Source organism: Epinephelus fuscoguttatus, linkage group LG5 (genome assembly GCF_011397635.1).
Source record: "Epinephelus fuscoguttatus linkage group LG5, E.fuscoguttatus.final_Chr_v1".
Taxonomy (NCBI): domain Eukaryota; kingdom Metazoa; phylum Chordata; class Actinopteri; order Perciformes; family Serranidae; genus Epinephelus; species Epinephelus fuscoguttatus.
Window position 1 is genome coordinate 30,218,508 of NC_064756.1, and position 12,673 is coordinate 30,231,180.

Consider the following 12,673-nt stretch of genomic DNA (forward strand, 5'->3'; position numbering starts at 1 on the left):
ATATGGCTCATGCTCCTGCAACACCTCTTAATTTTAGCAGCTGTCTCTGTGAGATTCCGCGACCTTGAACATCTTTATGGGGGTAATTTAAAGTTTACCACAGTAATGCTCACATAGTCACATGCAGTCCTCTGCTGGGATCACTTGTTGTATAGCAGATCGGACTGAATGACTCTGCATTGTGAAGTTTGGTTTATCATTCAAGGAAGTAGACACATTATCCTGGCTCCCTACCTCAGGGGACCACAGTGACAACGGATCTAAATTGCCCCACTGTCCCTCTCCCCTGTGAGTTCTCTGGGGTAAAGGGCAGGTGCCTGGCTCCGTTCCTTTTCCCCACTCTCTGCCAAGAGTGTGAGAGCTGTGAGAGACAGAAGCACATTTGCTTTTTAAGCTAGGAAAGCCACTGGACCTGAACTTATTACTTCAGCTAGGTGATTGTTTTTGTCTGTCTTTTGGCCTGCCTCTCTGCCTCTCTCCATCTTTATGCTGATAGTGATTAGTAATAAAAATGCACCATGCATGATGATGCCTGTGGGGTTACATGAGCTTTTATTGGTAAAGGGCAAACATGCTCTGTTTAAGGAATGACCCTGGCTCTGACAGAGCTGACCCTGTCTTGCCGCTTCTTGTCCTGAGGCTACTCAGAGTCTAGGTTGTAGTTCCAGGGTCGTCTTTTATGCTTTCCGTCAGAGTAGTTAAATCGATTGCTGCCTCCCAGACACGTACGCTTTGTAGCACCACAAACAAGATTTTATTACATTTTCTTGTAGTTGACATCTTGGCTCTTTACTACTGACAGTAAATGTTCTCGATGAAACGCTTCCATTACTAAATGTGGCCTTATGTAATTATACACAATCGATAGTGCAGCTCATCCCTTTGCTACAGTGTCAACTGCATGGATGCAGGAAGTAAGGGTGCTGAGGGGGCTGCAGTGATTCAGGCATTAGAAAAAAATCACAAGTTGAAGGAGCAGTGATTTTGGGGAATTCAGTGGTATCTAGCAGTGATGACTGCAGAACACAACCAGCTGAAACTTCTATCAGTTAGAATTCCTTCAGTGCCGATTGTTCAGAGGGTTTCATGTTTAAAAAAATTTAGTGTTTTTGTGGGGGGCTGCAAACAACAGGGGCCAACGCAAAAACGCAAATTGCCCTGTCTAGAGCCAGTGTTTGATTTGTCCGTTCTGGGCTACTGCAGAAACATGGTGGTGCAACATGGTGGACTCCATGGAAGAGGAACAACTCTGTATGTAGATATAAACATCCTATTCTAAGGTAACAAAACACAAAGTATTAATTTTTTTAGGTGATTATACACTATCAAAAAGATAGTTCTTGTATTATATTCGAGTTTGCCAATACGTCCTACACACTGGACTTTTAATAAAACTGGTTAAACTTAAATAATATTCTTCCTTATCCCACTGGGATGTGGGCTGTATTTGTAGTCTTAGTGGTTGGGAAAGAGATTTACTTGGATTTTTATCTATTTATTATCATTAAATTATTATCATATGTATTAGCACATTATTCTATTCATTGCAATATGGACTCGCAGCAAGAGAGAAAGAGAGAAAGCATGCATATGGTCAGAAGTGAATCATGACACCTATCTAGAATTATACAACTCAGTCCATCAGTGAAGTGTAGGAGCTACACTGCAGAGACTAGTGTATTTGCGAACGACTGACAGCTGTCTCATGAACAGGTCCAGCACAGGTTGAATGTAGGGGGTTGGTGTTATATTCTTGTCTCCTGTATACCAGTCCTAAATTGGCTGTCTTCTCACTGTGCTGCATTTTTATGAACTATGATAGCATCCACAGTTACATCACTCTCGCCTGCAACCATGCACTGTCTCACTTCATCTTCCTCTCCTTGCAGTTCTCATGCATTAGTTGCTGTGGCTGCTCTGCGGACAGTGTACTGGTGTCCAAGTTTCATGTCTGCACAATGTCCTACAATCTTCGTAAACTGTTCTTAATAACAGTCAGATATAAATGATCCTGGCCATTTAAATCAAAATGAAAAAACACATGAATGTCACCCAGTGATGTCATGAGTTATTCTCAGCAACCCCAAATCTGATTTACTCCAGTGAAGTCCAGCGCAGTGTAAGTGCCGTGCTCAGTGGATCACATTATGTTACGATGTATTTGCATGATCAGTTGCACTCTTATTTCTTATGGGTATTATATTATTATCAGATTGAGGAAGCCGGCTTATCTCGTGGAATATAGATTCATCAACTCATGTTGCAGGGTGAAAATCAAGTGTAGCCCCAAGACACAGGTGAATCAATATAGAGCTGGGAGCTGGTAATGTTAATATACAATGTATGTGTAGTGAACTAATGGGCATATGAGTGACCTTGGCTTCTTGAAAAGGGTCACAAATCATGCCCTGTTTATGAATGATTGGACTGGGAAAGAAGCTGGATTTCGTAGTGGGTAAATACTCTGGAGGTCTTAATGAATCTGAGGATGCATACATACACTCTGTGGTTGTATGGGTCAGTGTCTGGGTCTAGACCCTTGTGGTGGCTGTATGGATGAGTGTGAGGCTGTTCAATTCAGTGTGCTTGTTGTTGCTGTTGGGCTCTCATGGTTTGTTGTTCATTACTGAGATTGCTTTTAGCATTGAGCGCAAAGTCACAGAGAATTGTAGGTTTTTTTAATCACCTCCACTGAAAGCAAAGGCTCCCTCAAGCATAGTTTAACTTTGTGTGTGTGTGTGTGTGTGTGTGTGTGTATGTGCGAGTGTGTGAGTAAACGAGAGAAAAGAAACACAGAGCGCTCCAGCAAGTGAGAGGGTGAAGAGAGAAGGAGAATCTTGCCTTAGGCAACAATCGATCAGATCCTCACAGTAGAAGTCCCAGCTTCCCTTTGGTGAGGCTGTGTATTGCATTAGCTCATCTCACATTTTCTGTCTGAAAGCGAAGAAGGGGGGAAGAGGGGGATAGAAAGTAGGAGAGAGGGCGTTTGAAAGCGGCAGAGGAGAAGGAAGGGCAGCGCTTTGAAATAAAGGGAGGGTTAGACACCTCAAAGCGGAGCGAGAGAGAGACGCCGAGCAGCTTGGTTCAGCGGTGAAGTGCACACTCTGCTGCTCTCTTGTTTCTGTCTCAGATTTGGTCTTCAGAGCGTGCTGTAGCCAAGTTAGCTGGTTGGCCATCTTCTAAAAGCATGCACCTGTAGACTGGGGCATGGGAGTGTTTGTGCCATGACAGAATAATCCTTTACACCAGCTGTGTCTTTTTCCCCTGGTGAGGGGTAATGGAGCTGAAGTAACTGGGGTCACTCAGAGAGTCTGTGGGGATCTGCACAGCAATGCATACACACACACACACGCTCACAATTCAATCAGGAACAAGGAAAGCATAATAGCATTGTGTAACTGATACATTCTCACACGCACTCTCTCTCAGGAATCACACACAAAGCACTTATTAGAGTTCCATGTGAACTGGTGAATATTTATTTACCTGCTTATTCTTACCAGCTCCCCTTTAACAGGATACTGTACCCTATTGTATATTGTATTCTCAGCCTGCATCTTAATCATGCAGGTCCCGGGTAATCATCTACAGTAAACAGCCACTGATCAAACACAGCACTGCCTGCTGCACAGCTCCCCTCACAGTGGGCCACATCTAAATAGTTAATGGTTCCCCCATAAAACCCCAAACTTCAGTCCATTTCAAATTAGAGAGGAGCTATCTAAATCAGGAAGGGAACAGGCAGAGTAGATAGCGGCGGAGCTCTTCAAAGTCCTCTTTAATAAAACATATTAGCCTGCCTTGTCTGGTGGAGGACGGTGGTAATGGTGCAGTCGCAGTGCTGGTAATGGGCCTGTGTATGCTAGCATAGCGAGGAGTGTTAGCTCAGCCCCTTGCTTCAGTATGCTATCCATACAGTGTGCTGGGCCTCGTTAGTTCATGGTCTGTAGGTTCAAAGGCTCGTGATGGGAGCAGGTTACAAATGGAGGTTAATTAGCCAAGTAGTGGTTCGGGCAGCTCCAATAGCCAGGAAGCACAGACATGTATTTTTTATAAACTTTATTCAGCCTCAGATAGCAGACTAATTCATTTTTGCCAAAGGCTTGATATGCCGTACTCTCTCTCCGTCTGTTTCTGTCTGTCTCTCAGAGATGATTAAATCTCTGCAGATATGTTTTTATACCCACTGAGTATCTATAGAATGGCTTGCAGAGTTACAGGGATTTCTGTGTGAGACTTTGTCTTGTTTGTTGAGTTGCCACTAAATAATTAATCATCAACTTTAATCTAATTGCTCCAAATGGAGTATATGTTACTGGCAAAATTTGAATAGTGTTCTGTGGCATTACAGCCACTGCAATGCAACTGTAGTATTCCATCTTCATAAGCACATAATCTCATTAATTTTTTTGTCAACCGTAGGCTATCTGAAAATAAATGCTTGTGTGAAGAGATCCCAAGTAGTCTTGCCTATTGTGGCTAATTAGGGGTGTCTCATTGGCTATTGTGATCATTTCTTTCCTACTATCCGTGCAGCCATACAAAGCCACTGCATTTTGTGACCAATAGTTTTACAAAACATATAAGCATGAAACTAAAAGTAGGTGCAGTGGCAAATTTTTCATGGGGGTGGCTAGATGGGGCCACTGACAATCTTGAGACAACGCATCAAAACCAAAAAACATAACTGGCTGTCAGGGATTTGATTATGCTGTTAGGTGAGATGAAAACTATGTTAATATGAGAGTTAAGAACCTGCATACTGATACACTCTGATTTCTTACATTTAATATTACTAACTGATGCGCATAGACAACACCGATACAATTAATATTTTGAGTTCCACAACAATCCTTTTAATGTGTATCTGTACATGTATTAGGTAATGCATTGTCCTTAAAGAGGCTAGTTGTCCTTTCCCCTCTGGCCCTCCCTGGGGACGCCACTGAGAAGGAGCCCACGCCAAAGCTCAAGTCTCAGAACATAGTCTGTGAATAGATTCTTAAACAACCACAGGTGTAGATGCATGCTCAAAGAAAAAAAAAAAAAAAAAAGCCTGCCCCGTCATAAACGTTCATTTAGGACCGACTTGAAAAGACTCATGATCATGATGTCCTTCATTGGGGTACTGGATTAATTATATTTCATAGAGCGCAGCACACATTTGTGTTGAAGTGATTAATCTTCCAACGGAGCTGTCACTGATTACGCTGACTCTACTTAAAATATATGGCGACCACAAGAAGATGCCTTCTCAGCACCAGATTTGTAGGGTAACAGGGAATGGGTGGAGGGCACGGAGATGAGGTGCTGTGGCAAGTTCACGGAATGCTGGGTAAATTAATTGCAGGCCTGTGCCTCCAATTAGACCAGACTCGTTTTAATTGGTCCTGAATGGGCTCCAAAGGCCTATGCTGGGAGATATGGCAAGTGGGGAGAAAACTCTCTCCCTTTCTTTCTCTCTCTCTCTCTCTCTCTCTCTCTCACACACACACATACACACACACACACACACACACACACACACACACACACTTTATTGTGTGTAGGCATACAATGCATTCACAATCATCAAGTCCCACCCTTCAGGAATTAACAACAGGAAGCTCATTTGCATGTAAAGCAGGTTTGATAGCCACAGCTGACTGGTCGAAGAGCAATGGTAATGGCCTGAGATAGCACTAGGGTGTTAACCCCCTTGGCACTGCTCTTGGCACTGCTGTTAGCGTCTCTGTCTTTTCTTCAATAGTGTAATCTCTGCTCCCGCTCCTCCTTTGTGCCTGAGCTTTGCACTGCATCCACATCTTATCTTTTATCTTTTAATTTCCTTTTACCTTAAAGGTGTGTCATATTCTTGTTTACTGTTGCCGTCTTTTTCTTCATTTTTGCCCTTTGATCTGAGAAATGACAGAGTCACACAGCTGGAGCAGTGTTAAATTATACTAAAGGAGCTGTTACTGTGATTAAAGGCTGACTTTGCTCACAGATTGGTAGTTTATTTGGTCTTTGCTACTTGCATCAGCAGTACCTGTTATCATATCTTAAAGAAAACATTCCAATATTTTTTACACACTGTCTGTATGTTAAATGTGTACATATGTCAATATATTTTTGTAGAGGGGTGAAGACATAATATTCAAAGAAACTCAGCTTTTACAAACTGTTTTCAGGTGATTCGCCAAGCTGGTTGTAGATGTGTTACATGTCGGTGTTCTTTGGCATATCTGGAGCTCGACTTTTTGGGGGTTATCTTTGTGAATTTGGAAACGATTCCAGATGCTTGACTTTTTCGATGTCTAGCTAGTGTATCCGTAAGCCTGTCATGGGTGGAAGTCACTAAACTAGGCCAATCACTAAGTTTAAATGTCCTTGTCTGAGAATAACTGGTAATTAATGTTGATGCAAAAGGAATAATGTTTGAGTACTCTTTCTTTATTCAAAGTTTGGGATTTTTGGGGATAGTAGAATAGAAAAACAAAGTATTTGAAAAATGATTTGGACATTGATTACCATGGCAATATTCAAAGCTTCAAGGCAGTCAATGAACATGGACAGTGAACTCCAACCCTGTATGGCAAAAGATTTCTGCTAGGTATTTTGAGGATGCCTGCGATCAGTTGCTGATCGCATATATTCAGAAGAAGGTATAACTGCCTTTAAAATTGTCCTGTTGACAGGCCCTATGTACCATATTTTATTAGATCAGAGTTAGTTGAGAACTTTAAAATCCATTCAGGGGTTCAAATCCTCGCAGATATAAACTTTCATTTTTTTCATTTCTTCTCAGGATCCCGTCTGCGCCAAGAGGATACTCCTCCCCGGATTGTGGAGCACCCATCTGACCTGATTGTTTCCAAAGGGGAGCCCGCCACTCTCAACTGTAAAGCAGAGGGGCGGCCAACCCCGACAGTGGAGTGGTACAAGGATGGAGAGCGTGTGGAAACAGACAGGGACAATCCCCGTTCTCAGCGCATGCTTCTTCCCAGCGGCTCCCTCTTCTTTCTACGCATCGTCCACGGACGACGGAGCAAGCCGGACGAAGGTTCCTATGTGTGCGTTGCCCGCAACTACCTGGGAGAGGCAGTGAGCCACAACGCCTCACTGGAAGTAGCCAGTAAGTGCAGCATGTCTTCCTATTTCTTCTTCTTTGCCTCTAGTGTGGGTGTGAATGAAGGAGTTTGGGTTTAGATGCAGCTGAATAGCAGGCTCCAGTTTCCTCCACTGTTTCTGTGCTCAATGTGTTCATTGAGTTGGATAATCTCTTAGGAGATGGGCAGGATGTGTTTGGCCCAGCGGTCTCCGTAGGCCTGCAGAGCCTTGGGGGAGAAGTGGCCTGATCATTCCAGGGTGAGTGCTTCTCTAAAGGGCCCATGGTAGGTGGTCATGAGCTACAATGGGAACAAAGCCCTTTCTGTTTTGGCCCTGGCCCTACTTTTTTGTCAGAGAGATAGATATGAGGTTTTATATTGAAAGGAATGCAATCATTGCATCTGTGTTTAGTCATCTTTTAATGAAGAGCTTTCCCACTCATGTCATTGAAGTATCAGAGATTCCCTTTATTGTCTGCCACACTCATGTAACAACAGGCAAGCTTTGATGTAAAGTGGATTTAAGCATCTCTATGGTCACGGAGACATTTTAGCAGTGAGGATATTTATGCAGTCATTGAGTATGCGATGTAGGAAGAGAAAAATAATCTTTCTAAACCATTTAGTCTTTTTGTGAGTGGTGACCTGTGTTGACAAATTTGTTCCCATGATTCTTTAAAGGCTGCTGTCGTTGGTGAGGTCAGCTCTTCAGATATATTATCTCTTTGCTCTCTTGACTGGCTGAAAGTGAAGGCTGAGGAGGAGAGCTCAGATATCAACCACTCCTCTAGCATGCCCAGAGGCTGTCACCAACCCGCTCACTGTAATCTAATCAAGATGGAGAAAGAAAGAATTGTGTGTGTTTGAATGCGTACGTGTGTGAGTGAATGTCGGGTAAGGGGGGGCTGGACATGGGCTCCCGGCTTTTTGAGGGTAGTGGTCTTGGGTATGAGGTGTCGGTGTGCTTTGCATTGCTGGATTTTAGCTGTATTAGTGGGATCTGTGGAGGGTACATATGCGACAAACTGCTCTGCTCTTAATGCTGATTTTGATGTTTTCCATCTTCAGTGTCAGCTAAGTGAAATATAAAGTAAGAAGCATCAGATTAGAGACCTTCACAGGCTTCTTGATAATACTCCGGGTTTTAATGGTGTATTCCATGGAAGTGGAAGTCTCACTTCAAGTGATCAGAGTGGAGATGCAATGCAGAGTAGTGATCCTGCTCATGTTTGTCCTCATATATATATATATATATATATATATATATATATATATATATATATATATATATATATATATATACAGTACAGGCCAAAAGTTTGGACACACCTTCTCATTCAATGCGTTTTCTTTATTTTCATGACTATTTACATTGTAGATTCTCACTGAAGGCATCAAAACTATGAATGAACACATGTGGAGTTATGTACTTAACAAAAAAGGTGAAATAACTGAAAACATGTTTTATATTCTAGTTTCTTCAAAATAGCCACCCTTTGCTCTGATTACTGCTTTGCACACTCTTGGCATTCTCTCCATGAGCTTCAAGAGGTAGTCACCTGAAATGGTTTCCACTTCACAGGTGTGCCTTATCAGGGTTCATTAGTGGAATTTCTTGCTTTATCAATGGGGTTGGGACCATCAGTTGTGTTGTGCAGAAGTCAGGTTAATACACAGCCGACAGCCCTATTGGACACATGTTAAAATTCATATTATGGCAAGAACCAATCAGCTAACTAAAGAAAAACGAGTGGCCATCATTACTTTAAGAAATGAAGGTCAGTCAGTCCGGAAAATTGCAAAAACTTTAAATGTGTCCCCAAGTGGAGTCGCAAAAACCATCAAGCGCTACAACGAAACTGGCACACATGAGGACCGACCCAGGAAAGGAAGACCAAGAGTCATCTCTGCTTCTGAGGATAAGTTCATCCGAGTCACCAGCCTCAGAAATCGCAAGTTGACAGCAGCTCAGATCAGAGACCAGATGAATGCCACACAGAGTTCTAGCAGCAGACCCATCTCTAGAACAACTGTTAAGAGGAGACTGCGCGAATCAGGCCTTCATGGTCAAATAGCTGCTAGGAAACCACTGCTAAGGAGAGGCAACAAGCAGAAGAGATTTGTTTGGGCCAAGAAACACAAGGAATGGACATTAGACCAGTGGAAATCTGTGCTTTGGTCTGATGAGTCCAAATTTCAGATCTTTAGTTCCAACCGCCGTGTCTTTGTGAGACGCAGAAAAGGTGAACGGATGGATTCCACATGCCTGGTTCCCACTGTGAAGCATGGAGGAGGAGGTGTGATGGTGTGGGGGTGTTTTGCTGGTGACACTGTTGGGGATTTATTCAAAATTGAAGGCACACTGAACCAGCATGGCTACCACAGCATCCTGCAGCGGCATGCCATCCCATCCGGTTTGCGTTTAGTTGGACGATCATTTATTTTTCAACAGGACAATGACCCCAAACACACCTCCAGGCTGTGTAAGGGCTATTTGACCAAGAAGGAGAGTGATGGAGTGCTGCGGCAGATGACCTGGCCTCCACAGTCACCGGACCTGAACCCAATCCAGATGGTTTGGGGTGAGCTGGACCGCAGAGTGAAGGCAAAGGGCCAACAAGTGCTAAACACCTCTGGGAACTCCTTCAAGACTGTTGGAAAACCATTTCAGGTGACTACCTCTTGAAGCTCATCGAGAGAATGCCAAGAGTGTGCAAAGCAGTAATCAGAGCAAAGGGTGGCTATTTTGAAGAAACTAGAATATAAAACATGTTTTCAGTTATTTCACCTTTTTTTGTTAAGTACATAACTCCACATGTGTTCATTCATAGTTTTGATGCCGTCAGTGAGAATCTACAATGTAAATAGTCATGAAAATAAATACATATAGATATATATATATATATATATATATATATATATATATATATACATATATATATATATATATATATATATGTATATATATATGCCAGCCAAGTCTGTGAACATAAAAATAATGACTCTGCACAATTTAAATGTAATTATCCAAACAAATTAATAATATGAATGAGTACAAGAAAAATAGAAGTGAACTCGAGTGTTTGGCACATACATTTCCACAGGTCAGAATGCTAAAAATATTTTCCCGAGTAGTACATGATATGCAGTGTTTATTTCAGAGGTGGGTTTTTCAAGTAGAAAAACAAGACACTTGGCAGGACTCACAAGGACCAGAGTACAGAGTATCACTGGCGCAGTCTCAAGTTTGGGCTGCTTATTCTGTATAAGGTTCAAACAGACCCATAATGACAAGCCACTGTGCTCCAGTCCTCTCTCTCCTTCTCGCTTAGTTGGTGTCTCTCACTCCCGTCTCTGCAGCTCATGCTTAACTACATATAATTATGTTGTCGGAGCAACCAGGATGGAACCCTGCCGAAGAAAAAAAGGCCGTAGAAAAAGAAAAAGCCCAGAAACACTGAGTTGTCTTTACAAGGCTTCATTTAAACTCCAGAGTGAAGAAACTACAAGCCATAAATCTGACTCACGAGAGCGTCTGAGAAAGTTTTAGAGCATTCTGGATTCTGTGTTGTCATTTAAGATGCTTGTCATGCCTTAACTGTCATGAGTTAAACACTGTAGACGCGTTGTTGTACTTAGACCCGGTGTAAGCTGAGTGAACAACCACGCTTTTAATTTCCAATGAAACTCCAAAGAAGGAAGTTGTGGTTATAATTGTGTTTGCTTTGCCGAGCTCTCCCCCTCTAACGTTTTCACTTTAAAAGCTAAAAACACAACTTTTTTTGGAGATGTTATTCTAAGAGCCTGGCTTTTACAGTTTCCCTTACTCACCAGCGATTGTTAACATAATCCACGTTTCAACAAGTCTTGTTTTGCCAGGCTAGGAGAGCTAACCCAGTTTGTTTGGTTTATCATTAACCACATGTACAGTACAGCCCGCAATCTCTCTATCTCAGCCTCTTAACCCAAAGCCTTGGCTAATGCATTTACCATGATTCCTGTTTGCCTTGTGAATTCAAACAAGCTAAGATAGGATTCTTTTCCTATTATGTGATTGTTTTCTTTGTATTAAAGATGTCAACGTCAAATAATGAACTTCCTTTGTGCTCACTGACTGCCATAGAGTAAGGCCACACTGAAATTTGTCCTAAAAGTATTTGTAGCACTGTTTCTATACTGTGTATCTTTAAATGCCATTCATGTTTTTACAAAACACTATACAAACCAAAAATGTGTAAGAGAATTTGATATTTGTAGAAAGTGCGCTCATTCTAATTCACTGACAGACACACAGTCACAGTACAGTATGTGTGCAGAACACTGTAAACTCTGTAAAATGTCACAGTAATTTCCTTTACTCTGTGCTGTGCAGGAGGCCATGAGAGGCTCTATGAATAGCTTGTTTCCCTTTTCCTGGATGCGGAGATAGTAAAGTGAGGTAATGGACGGCACACTGCTCCACTTGAGCAGGCGATAACCTCAGGGCCTGCTGTCTAGTGGCCTGGCTGACTGCACAGTGCCGACCGCACAGGGTTGGCTGTAGGCCTTATATCCACACACAGGCTCCTCTCTCCAGAGGCAGAGTTTACTTTTTACAGCCACTAACAACAGAAGCAAAGGGGTGTTTACTTGAATTTGGCCCATTTCATAAAACTCGCGTCAGCCAAGTTTATCTCAGAATCTCATTGATCTTGATGCTTCTGTGAAGTCTCTGTCACCATGTGCAGCCAGCTGGCTTCGCTGACTCTCCGGTTAGTGGGGGAAGGTCGGGGCTTCGGATGTGTTGAAGGAGGCAGGGTTCACCCTGACAGATTTGGGGCCATGCCGAAGGGTCATCTGCAGAGCGGAGGACAGTTGGCTGGCATGCGCCAGTCTAAAGGCAACAAGGCCACCACCCACTGATCTGAGGACCCGCCTGTCTCTCTTGCAGGAAGTCCCTTGTATTACATCTGTTGGCTCTCAATGACTCGAGGTCTTCATGTTGTCCCCTTCAGCACACCCCCCACCCCAAACTGAACCCCTCTGCTTGACACATAACATCTGAGTTTGCTCTCACATTTCTTTCTCTTCCCTCTCACCTATCTCTCCTCTTTGCTCCTAATTATTACTCGCTACCCACTGAAAGGGAACAAGCCCCATGACTGAAACAGCTTCTCTCACTACCTGGCGCCACACTAATTATTTATTTGTCATGGTGTTTGCCTTTTATTAACTTATTACAAGAGTGGCAATCTAGTGCATTAACCCTCTGCTTTTGAATTTCATGGACTTGCTCCCGTCTCTCCCTCTGTTATTGTTATTTTGGGTACTCTTCTAACCTTCTTTTTCAGCTCAGCAATATGAAGTAGCTCCAATGATGAAATTAGAATATGGGGTGAAGAGAAAGAGAAAGTGAGTGAGGTAGAGAAAACGAAATGGCAGAGAAGGAGAGCGCAAGAGCAGAAGGAGAAAAAACCAGGACAGCTAACCCCAGCAGAAGCAGCAGTGAGTATGCTGGCAAGCTGCCAGGGGACTGGAGGCGGAGTGTGTTACAGCTCTGTGGCAGTTATTTGTCTCAGGGAGGTTCAGAGCAAATTGGTGCAAAC

The 12,673-nt window shown here is 42.9% G+C and overlaps 1 protein-coding gene across 3 annotated transcripts in view; it reads left to right on the forward strand.

The window, feature by feature from the left end:
• The window catches only part of robo1 (roundabout, axon guidance receptor, homolog 1 (Drosophila)), a 306,085-nt gene that overhangs the window by 176,795 nt on the left and 116,617 nt on the right, over positions 1 to 12,673 (forward strand). For all 3 annotated transcript variants that reach the window (XM_049575681.1, XM_049575682.1, XM_049575683.1), the window contains one exon: positions 6,788 to 7,114. In XM_049575681.1, the coding sequence (XP_049431638.1) occupies positions 6,788 to 7,114 (327 nt within the window). The remainder of the gene's footprint in view (positions 1 to 6,787; positions 7,115 to 12,673) is intronic.